This window comes from Mastigoproctus giganteus, chromosome 3 (genome assembly GCF_048544385.1).
Source record: "Mastigoproctus giganteus isolate SK-2022 chromosome 3, ASM4854438v1, whole genome shotgun sequence".
NCBI lineage: Eukaryota > Metazoa > Arthropoda > Arachnida > Uropygi > Thelyphonidae > Mastigoproctus > Mastigoproctus giganteus.
This window is the reverse complement of record NC_143577.1, coordinates 164,944,318-164,958,266: the sequence shown is the minus strand read 5'-3', so window position 1 is coordinate 164,958,266 and position 13,949 is coordinate 164,944,318. Positions and strand designations below refer to the sequence as shown.

Sequence of the window (13,949 nt, the reverse complement as noted above, 5' to 3'; positions counted from 1 at the left end):
TTGCTGAACAGATTTAAAATAGAAAATGCTGACTGGGACAGCTTTCCAGCAGCTCTGGACACTTGTCATAAAAGTCCCAGTGGGGACTAACTTAATCCAGAAGTGCACAAAACTGTTAGCAGGGTCATAACAAATGCATGTGCCAAAACCTCAAATCCACTCCCCAATTCTGTTTACTAGTGGTCCCAGAGCTGCTTTATCTGCAGAGATAAATAGCAAAAGGAAAGCTCTTCCAAAGAGCAAAATCATGGCTCCAGCCAGAGGTCAAGGTATTGAGACAACACTATAGAATAGCCAGGAACATCTATATAGCCCTAATCTGCCAAAGGAAAAAGGCATCTTAGGTTACATCAACTGGGAATATTAGACCCTTGGGTGGTATAAAATTGCCACCAATAAATATCCCAGAGGAGAGGTTCTCACAAGGCACAATAACCACTACCTGGGAGCAGTCAATAGTACTCAATACCATTTTCCAGCCACCAACCTGACCCCACCAATAAAAGCCCAGCTGCACTCCAATGAGTGCTACACCACACAGAAAACCAAAGACCATCCTGGAGGAACTTCATAAAGCAGTATTGAAACTAGTGATAAGATATTATGGTTACAGAGGAACTGGATACAAAAAATTGATGTAGTGGCATGTGATACAAGAAAGTATGAGCTTATACAGCATCAGCCAAAAAATCTCACCATTTCCTCCAAATGCCTGTCCAGTTCCTCAAATTTATTTAACCTATCAACTTCCACAACAGATGAAAGTTTGTTCCAGCAATTAACCATCCACTGGCTAAAGGCAAATTTCTGTACATCTATTCTACATCTGTCTTTTCTTAATTTGAATTTGTCCCCTTAGGTTTTGTAATCTGAACAAGTGGAAGGAGTCCATCAGAATACAGCATGCTCAACCCATTCAAGGCCTTATATTCCTCAATCAGATCACCACACAGGTGCCTAGTCTCCAGCCACTGCAATTTGTAGAACTTAAGCCTCTTGGTAAGAGGGTCCCTTCATTTCCTCACCAATCTTGTTGCCCTTCTCTGTACATGCTCAAGCAAATCCTCATCCTTCCCAAAATGAGGCCTCCAGACCTGTACTCAAGGCTCAGCCTGACCATTGCCTTATACAAAGGGACAATCACCTGCTCCCTGCTAGCAAAATTCCTATATATCATTGACAAAACCCATGATCTGCCCTGGCAGCCTGTCTGCATTGCTCAGAAAACTTCATATCTGACTGCACAATTACTTCCAGGTCTTTCATTTTCTACCACCTTAAGTGTAGTACCACACAGTTGGTACATTTCCCTGGGGTTACTTCTACCCATATGCAGTACTTTGCATTTGTCAATGTTAAACTTCAGTTTCCACTTCTCAGCCTAGCTGTCCAAATTTTCTAGATCCTGTTGCAGTAGTACTGTCATTGCCAACCTTTGTATCATTAAGCCTGATATACCTTGATCAGTATCATTGATTTACAAATGATATACACTCATTTGTATATACAAATGATATACAGGCATACCTCAAATAACAAATAGGATGCGTTCCATGAAATTATTTCGTTAAGCGAAACTTCGTTTTCAGAGGTAAAAATACTATGGCTGGAATAGGGATACGTTCCTACGTAAAGAAAATGAAAAGCTTTTTTTTCGAACAAAGAAAAGTTTTATTAAATAAACAGTCAACTTACATACAAAGTGAAATCTCATTTTAAAATATGAGTCTAAAGTTGATTGCTTATGCTTTTTTTCTTTCATTTAACAATTGCCTATAGGAGTTATTGCATTTAACACTGATTGCTTAACAATAAAACTTCTTCCGAAATCAGGATCATTTTTACTAAAAAATTTAAAACGTTTTCAGTGTCATTTAAGCACATTTTTAAATCTTTGGTTAACACTTTTTCAGCAGGAACTTTAACTTCATTATCTTTGTCTTCGTTGCTAACAAGATTTTCTAATTCTTCCACTGAAAACCATCATCTTCTGCATTCAATAAATTTCTAACATCCTCTTCATCGACATTTTCGAAACCTATTGATTGAGCCATCTGGATAACTTCATTTCTAATTTCTTGGATGTTATTTTCTTCTTCTAGTACAACTTCTGGCCATATTTTGCACCAAACTCCATTTAAGCATTTCTTAGTGACTTCTTTCCAAGAACTATCAATGTTTTCAATTGCATTTTTAATGGTGTGGTTTTTCCAAAAAGTTTTAACTGTCATTTCCTCTTTATCCTCTAGTTGTTAAATTGCTTAATGTTCGACGCAGATAATAAGCTTTAAATGATGCTATTATTCCCTGATCCAATAGGGAAGTTGTGTTTGCTGGAAGAAACACAACTTTGACAGGAATGCATGTGTCCAATGTGTTTAAATCAGTAGGATGTCCCGGAGCATTGTCTAACAACAAAAGAGCTTTTTCTTCAAAGTTTTTTTTGACAATACTGTTTTACTCCAGGACAAAAGTGGTTAACAAACCAATCAGTAAATAACTCCTTGGTAACCCACGCTTTTCTATTTGCTTTCCATATTACAGGTAAATTCATTTTTATGTTACCTTTTAACGCCCTCGGATTTTCTGAATGGTAAACTAATAACAATTTTAATTTATAATCGCCAGAGGCATTTGATCCAAAGAGTAACGATAAACGGTCTTTGGCTGCTTTGAACCCAGCAGCTGATTTTTTTTCTTCAATAGAAATGAAGCTTTTTGTTGGTAGCGGTTTCCAGAACAAACCGCTTTCATCAACACTGAACACCAAATTTGGAAAATTTTCACGTTCAATTATTTCCTTTAGTTTTTTCTGGAAACTTATTTGCAGCTTCTGTTAATTTTACACTATGAATCCTGGCCAGTTTTTTAAATTTCTCAAACCAACCACGAGAAGCCCCAAAGGTTTCCGTAATTACTTCAGTTTATTTAGATTTCAGGTGATTAAACTAGAATATTTTTTTCTAGCTTCTGTTAATTTTACACTATGAATCCTGGCCAGTTTTTTAAATTTCTCAAACCAACCACGAGAAGCCCCAAAGGTTTCCGTAATTACTTCAGTTTATTTAGATTTCAGGTGATTAAACTAGAATATTTTTTTCTATGTTAAATGGGGCTTGAAATTGCAGACTTCGTTATATCAAAGCTTCGTTATCAGAGGTAACATTAACAGAGGTATGCCTGTATTTGTATATACAAAACAGTGAACCAAACCCTGGGGAAGCCACTAATAACATTAGTCCAGTGTCCATTGATTACCATACTGCTCCACTTTGTGCAGTAGTCTTCCTGCACAAATGTCAACAGATTTCCTGAAATTAAGTATATCAATTTATTTTTTGCATCCAGTTCCTTTGTAACCACAGTATCTGATCATTTATCAGACAATACTTTCCCTTAAACCCATGCTATGTCTAGATGGTGCAATGCATCTATAACCAGTGACTGCATTCTTTCCCCAAACACTTTAGTCTAATTGTCATCCTCACTCCCCTTTGTGAATTGGGGTACATTCCCACATCTCTAGTCTGTGGGACTTCCCCTGAGTCCAAGGATGCTCCTAATTATTGCTTAGGGTTTGCTTACTTCCTTTCCATCTTAATATAATTTGATAGATCCAAGTACCTTAACTTCAAAAATTTCTCCACTTTGCTCTTGGCTATTAAATCATTAAGCTCCCTGTTAGTTTGATAAACTTCTGGCATTTTTCTCCCTTAATTCCTCATGTGTGAATGTAGATATAAAATACTATCAGCTATCTGAGCAGGATCAACAGTTGAACCATTGATAAAGTGAACAAATCTGATTTATCCTCTTCTAGATTATAGAAGTAAAGTCCTTGCTGTTTTACTTGGCATCCTTTGCCAAAGATTTCTTGTAATCTGCCTCTGACTTGATTATAGACTAGCTTATATATCATAGGCTTCTATCACCTGATAATTTATATGCATCCCATGCATTTTCTTCTCTGCCACAAGTATCAGTTCATCTGACATCTATTTAGGCCTAAACCTTAAACAATATTTCTTAATTGGTATGAAAAGCCTAGTAGCCTTCCACAATTTAGTTGAATGCTTCTCACTTAATTTGATGTTGGTGACATCAGTTGGTCCCACAACATAGAATTTAAAAACAGACCATTATAGATACCTTTCCACAAGGAAAACCCTTTTTTTATCCCTGATGGTACTTGTATCTTTAAGTAAATCCCACATCAGTACACTGATCACTGCCACCTAGTGGTTCCTTTATCTGCAAATTCTTTACCCTCTGCAGCCTCTTGAATAGGCTGCTACAGAAAATCATCTAATAAATCCACAAGTCTTTCTAATGTGACCAAATTAAGTTTCTGGGAAGTTATTTCCCCCATTATAACAGGGTCAATAGAATAGACAACTCCTGTGGGACCAGTGCATTCTTCCCTCCTTCTCCAAGGTAACTGAGAAGGAAATATTTTACCTAAATATCTAGTAGGTACTGCTATCAGCTTGTTTGTAGTAAGGCCCAAGGTATAATAGGCCAGTAGTTTATCCTATGAGTTAAATTCATTATAAATGTAGTTTTGTTAGTTTCTGATAGAAAAACTCAGCATTTTACTGAACATGGTCAGTCAAGAGCTAAGTTTCCAATATAAATGTAATTACCACATTTAGTAATGTGAAGAATAATTGATGTACAGTGAGTATTAGACTCAGGAAGCTATCAGTTTCCTCTGTTTTTAAAGCCCATTTATCAAGCCTTGGTATAGATCTGTTTGTGCCATTCTTTTTGCACTTTCTCTTTTCTGGATCCTAGAGAACTTTGGTTATTAGTGGAAACTACTTGTACTATTAGTGGTCTGACTAAGTTTTTTGAGCCTCCTAATCTGCCTCCTGAAACCAAAATCAATGGTTATATCCTGCTTTTTTCATTTAAATGTTTTGGATTTTAATTTAAATATCTTCTATATAATGCACATAATATAAGTTGTTATCAACTTTTAGGGATAACTTTGTTTGACATGCTGTACTCTAAATACAGTAACTTGATTACTTCTGTTCAATTATATTGCAGGGTCAATTATAAATATATCCAGTATTGCTGCACTTAGAGCTGTAAGTATCTAAATCTTATTTAAATTTTAAAGAAATTTTTTTAATTAAAAACAATATAACCTTCCATACAGTAATCTCTATAGTTCTATAATAGAATTCATTTTTTAAAAAGAACTTTAACTACTCTACAAGTAACACTAGTCCAAAAATTAAACAATAAAGAAAAGCAGAATTGTTTGAATTTAATGTCCAGTTTTTCACAATTTGTGTAGCAGTTTAGTGCTTGGTCCTAGCACTTTGCTGGCAAGCAATAAAGTGCACTGCACTTTTAGCACATCCAGGTAATAATTGTGAGATCACATTTATCTTACTAATATAAGATACAGTACAAAGCACCAAACCAACAAAGTTGAACAGATGCTGTCATTTTTAACAGTTTCTCAAACTTTGAGAAACTTCTATTCTTGTAAACTTATCAATATCTAACACATTCCTTAATTTGTGAATAAAATTAACGTATACAAAACAAATGTAAACATTTGCACTCTAGTTCCAGCAGTTTTGATTTTTATAAATGGCTCATCTGAAATGTGAGCATCCATCACAAATGTTTCATGGGTCACAATTTGCTTAAAAATGAAGCTTGTATTCATGCTGACACTCATTTCAGTTCAAATGAAATCGGGAAAGATCAAGTGTTGGTTCACTTATTTCAACCATTCTAATCAAGGAACTCATTTGAATATTTTAGTTAATACCACTTTCTGGGAAGTGTATGGTATCCATGATATGGGTTCTATACAAAAGACTTGGTGACAAATTTTTGGTAAAGTACAACCTGCATCTGACCATGCTGGTTATGGCCTGCCTTATCTTTTAGTTTGGAGGTTGTTTGAACCAAATTAAAGCTACTATTGGTTATCTAGTCTAATTTTGTGTTCTGTTCAGATTTAAGTTTGTTACATTGTACTTTATTTTTCAATATTTGAAAATATCAATATTTTCATCTAGAAAATTAATTATATATTAAGAATTTTTGGTTCTTCTTAATTTTGCAAGTTGTGCTTTCAGGTGCTGCAACTCCAGGAATTTAATCTGCTAATAGCATTAGCAGGGCACATGATACAAGCTTATATAGCATCAGCCAAAAACCCTTCTCATTTCACCCATCCACTTGCTCCATTATCTAGTTTTGCCTTTAATCTGTAAGCTATCAACTTCAACAACAGATTGAAGTTTGTTCCAGCAATCAACCACCCACTGGTTTAAGGCAAACTTCTGCACATCTATCTTACAACTTTCCTCAATTTGAATTGCCTTCTCAGGTGATTATACTGAGGCTGAATCCCATCAGCATTCAGCTTGCTCAAGCCATTAAAGGCCTTATGCACCTCAATCAGATCACCCTCTAGGTGCCTACTCTCCAGGCACTGCAATTTGTAAGACTTAAGCCTTTCTTTGTAAGAACAACCCTTTGTTCCATTCACTAATCTCATTGCCCTTCTCTGTACTTGTTCCAGTAGCTCTACATCCTTCTTGAAATGAGGCCTCCAGACCTGTATACAGTACTCAAGACGTAGCCTGACCATCCCCTTATACAAGGGGATAATCACCTTATCCCTGCTAGAAATTCCTGTATCATTGACAAGACACCATGAGCTATTCTTGCAGACTGTCTGCACTGCTCAGAAAACTTCATATCTGCCTGCACAATTGCCCCAGGCCCTTTCACTCTCTACCACTGAGAGTTACCACAGTTGATGCATTACTGTGGAGTTACTGCTTCCCATATGCAGTACTTTACATTTGTCAACATTAAACTTCAGTTGCCACCTCCTCTCAGCCTATCTGCTCAGTTTCTAGATACTGTTGCAGCAGCTTACTGTCAGTGTCATTAACAATCCTGCTGACCTTTATATTGTCTGCAAACTCAGACGAAGTCTGATATATCATTGAATATAGGAAACAATAGACCAACACAACCCTTGGTCCATTATTTTCTGAATAGAACCTTATGGTCTAACATAAGTTCTGGACTTTTCTCAAATTATTTGTATCAAAACTTAATATTTTTTCCTTAATCTTATTTCAGTTATGTGTTTCAACTTAGTTTATAAAAATTAAGCTGAATTTGTAGTGAGTATATAATCTTATTCATCTCCTAGTAAACTCAGGTTTTCTAAAATCTTATGGACTACTAACCAGAACTTGTAGCACAAAAACCCTTAGTTTGTACTGTGGTTCTTGTCACTCAATTTACCTTATTGACAGCTAAGGTTAACCTATAGCTGTGTAGATAGGAGCTTCTAAGAATTTAACACAGAATAACTCTGCCAAATTATCCTGACTTGTTTCTGCAAACCTATATTAAGTCATTGGTTAATCAAGTAATGTAGGTTTTATTTGAATAGAAAACCTGTAATGCAAATTGTTGTCATTAACAAAAATAGCAACTTGTCATGGGTCATACCTTGGTCTGGCTGATAACTGCAACAATTCATTTTCTTAAGTCTTACAATTGTGCTGTGATGCATATTTCTAGGAATCTTGCTTAGCAAGCAGAGGCAGCTGAAAGAAGGTTCAGTTACATGCCAAACTTATAATATACTAGTGTTAACTATTTCTAGGTCCTTAAATGGCTGTAATCATTAACAAATTAGTTGACCACCCTCATACTGGTGGATCTGCTAGTATAATAGTTTGGACACTTCTGTAAGTCTGTTCTGGATATCACATCCAGATGCACTTTTTTTTCCACTATCTTGACATATCAGAAATAGCCTTACAGTCTATTTACTAGAATGTTTAGATTCCTATGCGGCCTTCAATTTTTTAAAAGATTGCTTTCAATACAAAAAGCAATGAGACAAATGTCACTTTTAGGTACATAGCTTGTGCCTAATCTGACAATTTGCTCTTGCAAATCATTCTCATGTTGGTCAATAACTCTTATGGCAATTGTCATATGACTATTGCCATAAATAGTAACCCCCTAATTGAAGTCCTATTCCATAAATCTAGCAGCAGACTTGGTGCTTTGCATTTTGTGCAAAAGCAATTGCCTGTTCCATATACTTTCATAGCAACATATAACTTATTTTATATACAGGGATATACTTTCATCCAACTTCATTGATGGCATGAGAAAAAGTAATGAAGTTTTCCATGCTAATTTTTATTGCAATAACATGTTTCAATGATTTCAGAGTTCAGTGTCTGAAAAGCTGAAAGTAGATAATATCCACTATGTATATTAACATTTGCATTATATACACCTTGGTAATTATCAGTAACAAAACTTATTCAATAAAATTGAATGCAAAAACAAATTGGTCAGTTCAGCTGACTTGCCAACTATAAGGCTAGCAGTACTGACTACAAGGTAGTTTAATTTTTGTAAAAATGTTTTTATAGTAACTGAAAGCTATGAATGACAATCTTTCATCTATGTAGAGACTGTGTACCAAAGTAGACATTTTCTGCTGACCTTGCAAACATTATATTAAACAATACCAATACTTGTTTATATGATGGTTCCTGATCTTTACTTTACTCAAACAATTCTAAAGCTGAATTAGAGTTAAACCAACAATTTCAATCAGGTTTTCAAAAGTTGCATGCTCTTAACTAGCCCAAGGATTTCTGTGTTTATTCAAATTAAGGCACCCAGGTACTCCCTCTGAATAAGAGGCAGTATCTGAGTCTATGGTAACTTAAGGACAATACCACAGCCTTGTTCACTTAATTTGCCAAAATCTTCTTAAATGCAAATTAGAATCTTATCAATGAGAGTAAGCCCTGCTGTGTGGAATACCATTTTCTGGAAAGTGAAAATATCACTAGATTTGTTGGTGACTATTTTCAGGGTAAGAACCTATCTAAAAAGATAGGTGGAACAGGACCAGGGTAACCCCAGAGCAATATCAACTGCAGTACTACACTGACAGTGGTAGAATACAAAAAGGACCTGGGGTAATTGTGCAGGCAGATAGTTTTCTGAGCAATGCAGACCATCTGCAAGAGTAGCTCATGGTGTCTTGTCAATGATTATACAGGACCTTTTATCTAGTAGGAATAAGGTGATTATCCCCTTGTTCAAGGCAATGGTCAGGCCACACCCTGAGTACTGGATGCAGGTCTGGAGGCCTCATTTTAAGGAGGAATATAGAGCTGTTGGAACAAGTACAAAGGGCAACAAGATTAGTGAATTCAACAAAGGGTTGCTCTTATGAAGAAAGGATTAAGTTTTGCAAATTAGTGTCTGGAGACTAGGCACCTGTGATGTGATTGAAGTGTATAAAGCCTTGAATGGTTGGAGCATGCATCAATGCTGATGGGATTCTTCCTCTTGTTCAGAATAATTGCCTGAGAGGCATATTTTCAAATTGAGGAATGAAAAGTTTGCCTTTTGCCAGTGGGTAATTGGTTGGTGGAACAGACTTCTATCCCTTGTTGTGGAAGTTGATATCCTAAAAAAGTTGAGACTGAGCTGGACAGGAATTTGGAATGAACTGAGAGGTGAAATGTGTTTTTTAGCTGATGCTGTGTGAACTTGCTTTCTTGTATCATATGCCTCTACTAATGCTACTACTTGTTTAGTACAGTATAAGTCAACTTCTGTCTATAGCTGAATATAAATGTTTACTTCAGTCTTGCATAGTCCCTAACTCAAGGACCAGGTTCAAAAATAAACCTGGTATCAATTTCCTTTTAATGAAGTAATTTTCTATTACTCTAGGATTATTCTTTCATTTGTGAAATGACAGTTCACAACATACAATATAGGTGACCCCCACTTTAATGCCTGAATTTTTTTCTGGAAAAAGTACTAAGTGAATTTGTGCTAAGAGTTATATTATGAGAATGTAATATGTATTTGAGTTAGTCTATGCCATACAATTATTTCCTGATCAATACTAAACAATGGAAGGACTAACAAATGTTGGTAAAAAATCAATTTATACAGTATGTACTGCATTACATACTATACAATTTGTAGTAAATAACTTTAATTTATTAAAATTAAACTTAATGCCAATTAAAATCAATTTATTAATCCCAAAAATATGAAACTACAGCCCCAGCTATAGTTTTAATATCTTTGGATTATACTTTGGTCCTCTTGCTAAACTTAAGCAGGTTTTGCTTTAAAATCCCCTGTAGCATTTACCACCAAAGTCAACCAATCTTTGCTGGTTTGAAACTTGGCATGTGTTTTCTTTCAATATAACTTAAGCATTAGTTCCAAAAAAGTCAAATTTCAACTATGTTAACTTGAAGTACTGCCTCTCCAATAATTTTAACAAAGTTATTTTTTGAAAGTTTTGGCTCCTTGATCTCCACTTCCAGTTTCTCCCAGATTTTAAATATCAAATCAACCCTTACTAGTATTATATGGTTCCACATCTATCTTTTAGGTTGAGCTTTCTTCAGGTCATCATATAGGCTAATTGCTTTTTCTTTAATAACTAAATAGAATTCTGCATTGGATATTATCTTCAATAAAAATTATTTAAAGTCCATTTCAATCATAGCTGGCCTAGCCTTAACAACTTTGTTAGGGCTAGCTAGGCCAGTTGCTTGCAGTGGAGCAGCTGTCTTTCCACCTGCTGGAATTTTATTTTTATAATTGTTTTTAAAATTAAACCTGCCAGCCTTAAATTATTGCACTTCCACTTATTGAACAGAATCAATTGTCTAATTTTTAAATTCAGTCCTTACACTTGTAGCAGTTTGTACAACATCCAGATATTGCTTTTTAATTATCTGCCATTATTAACTCTTCAAAAAGGTCAGTGTTGCATTATGATACAACCTAGACATCTGTTAGATGTCTAACACTGTACTGACTAGACTTCAGATAAATGCATGTAATGTAAATATTACAAGCAATATACAGTACTTAAATGTTTCTCTTTGGACCTATAACAAGTTGCTGTACTGCAATTAAATTAGTGGGAGTGAATTTCACTGACTGAAACTAAAGTCAGTGAGAAAAACATTTTAATGTTTTGCTATTCAATCTTTACACTAATAAGAGCATTGTTGTGGCAGCATTAGAGACAAGTTATAATATAAGAACAGCATTATAGCAAACCACAAGGCCTATGCAAAAACCTACATATTTAGTACTCATGCAGGTTTTGAACAGTCACTCAGTATATACTCTTGTGATTGATCACTTGGATGTGACTAGTCTAGAATGTAGAAGATTTAAGTGCCTTAATTTGACCAGTTGACTTCCTGTTATCTATTCAAATTAAGGCACTTAAATTATCTCCATTCCAAAGTAATCTTGACCAAGTGGTCAAGCATTGAAGTAAACTTTAAGTGAGTATGGTTTAAAGCAACTTAATCAAATTTTCTGATTAATTTCTAACCAGACAAGATTTAAACTTGGGATTATTTTAAGGTTATATTCTGACTAACTTAAATTGATGTTCTTGACAAAAATTACTTTCTCTTGACACCTTAAATTAATGCCAGATTCACATTTCAAAGTTAAATGAAAATATTGCCAGGCTAACTAGATCACTTTCATGACTTGTGTTATGGTCATATTTAGTCAACTTTTCTGTATAATCAGATTGAACCATTTTTGCCAAATCTATTCCATCTTTTTTAATGGAAGATCTTATTTTGGATGTTAATCAGGCTGAAGGGAATTAAAGACCTCTTCAGTTTTAGTTGTCATTTCCTCTGCTTAAGAGCATTAAATCTCCAGATTTGAGTCTTGTATGCACTTGTACAGTTATACTACTGTCACAATATGGTTAAGGTGCTGCTAACACCATTATCAATTTTTTAAACTGTTAAGTTTAAATTGGCATTTAAAACTTCCTTTAAAGATTATCCTTAAAATTACTGAAGAACTGTTCAGGTGTTAGTTTCCTAAGTGACTTATATTTTAAAGAGATACATAGAAAAGGTGCTAGAAATCAGCTATTTTTGTAGCCTCATGTAATTTGCTAAAATTAACAATTTTCTTACTGAACTTAAGTCCTTTCAAAATATCTGCTTATAGTATTCTTTTATTTCAGTTTCAAAACTCATCTATATACTGCATGAGCAAAGCAGCAATGGATCAACTTACAAGATGTGCTGCATCAGGTAGGTAATTGTTTAGCAGCAACTAAAGTTTGATTTGTATGTTTATTCAGTGCCTTAATCTTATTTAGTATCATTTCTCCAACATTGGTTGATTAACCAACCAATAGCTAACCTTTGATTTAGATTCTGTTTTTGTAACAGCTATTTCAGAGGAGGCTTAATTTGGATGTAAATTTTCCTGTCCCCTTCAAACTAATGACAACCAGCTTGTGGATGGAGCCCAATACATTAGTTTTTTCTACTTAAACTAAACTAATGTATAGTCCTATGTAATACAGGTGAATGGTATGGTAATGTCTTTTGTAGATTACAGCATAGAAAAGATGGTTGAATCTAGCAATGTAGATACAGCAAAGCTTAGTATATATAGCTGTATACTGCTAATTTAAAATTGTCTTAGAAATGTGGAAAGTAAATCTAAGATTTACTGGTAGTCTGCTGTCATAAAAATGACCCCATTATGGAGGTACAGATTGAGTGGACATGTGAAACTGCAAGTTATAGCAGTAACAAAGCCCACTTTCAGTACTTTGTGGGTTCATTTGTTACTTTAATCTTTAACTACTATTCTTCACCATTTGATTTTGAATTTAACAAAATCAGTGCCCATAAATTGATGCATCTTCATTGAAATGTTTCTAAATGAGATTAACTTGAGTCTAGTCTTGGATCAAACTTCAGCAATTCCATGCTATAATTTCTATACAGCTAAAACAGCCACTACCTTTCAACAATTTAATTTTTCCCAATTAAATTACACAAGTCTCCATTGGTTTCAGGAAAATGTTGGATCTAACTATGAAATAAAGGTAAACTGCAGCCATTATCAACCCACTGCAGGGTGGAAGCCTTAATTCATGCTGAGGGAAATGGACCATACTCTGCCACACTGGTCCAGTGTAGGTTGGCAGATCTGCTGTATTTAGCAGTCAGGCTTGAACCCTGGTCTACTTGAGTAGCATTGTGCTACTGCACTCCTACTCCTGACCACTCAGCTATGAAATAGTTGGAGCTTTTTAATTTACTTCTGCTGGTGTAAGCAAGTGGATGTGGTGTTTGCTAAACTACCTTCAGTTTTTGAAGCATCAGTAGTTCATGTGCTTCTCAAATGAATAAGCAGTTTGCAGTAGCAGTTGGCTCAGCTAAGCCATCTGTACTCTTCTCTAAATCTAATTACATATAGTAGTTTCTATGCATGAATAAAGTTTTTATGCTCAATATTGTTTTGGAGAACTTTCAGTATACATTGCATCTAATAATATTACAACAAATCTGTATTTCCAACTTCCAAAAGGTGTTAAAGTTAACCACTTCACATCTCCCTTTTCCATTATGCTTAAAGGGAAAAGTGCATTATCTGTAATAGTTCAAATATCTTACACCTATAACTGTTTGAAAATATTTCCTATAATACTGTTCCTTGGATTCACTAAACAGTTCCCAGGGATCTATGGGTAACTTCTATAATGCTAGAAGTTAGTCTATAAAATCATGTAATGCATTATTACTTATGCTTATATATATATATATATATATATATATATAAGCATTAGTAGAGGCATATGATACAAGAAAGCAGCTTATCAGCAAAAAACCCATTCATTCCCAATGCTTGTCCTACTTAGCCTTATTTAGGCTATCAACTTCCACAACAAAAGGAGTCTGTTCCACCAATCAACCACCTGCTGGCTAAAGGCAAATTTCCATACATCTATTCTACAACTGTCTGTTCCTCAGGTTCTTAATCTGAGGAAGAATCCCATCAGCTTGCTCAACCTATTCAAGGCCTTATACACCTCAGTCAGA

At 34.9% G+C, this 13,949-nt stretch overlaps 1 protein-coding gene across 1 annotated transcript in view; it reads left to right on the top strand.

Moving 5' to 3' along the window:
• The window catches only part of LOC150088384 (uncharacterized), a 74,778-nt gene that overhangs the window by 33,380 nt on the left and 27,449 nt on the right, over positions 1-13,949 (top strand). Inside the window, exons 5-6 of the mRNA XM_090370754.1 lie at positions 5,053-5,093; positions 12,074-12,143. Of these exons, the coding sequence (XP_090226880.1) occupies positions 5,053-5,093; positions 12,074-12,143 (111 nt within the window). The remainder of the gene's footprint in view (positions 1-5,052; positions 5,094-12,073; positions 12,144-13,949) is intronic.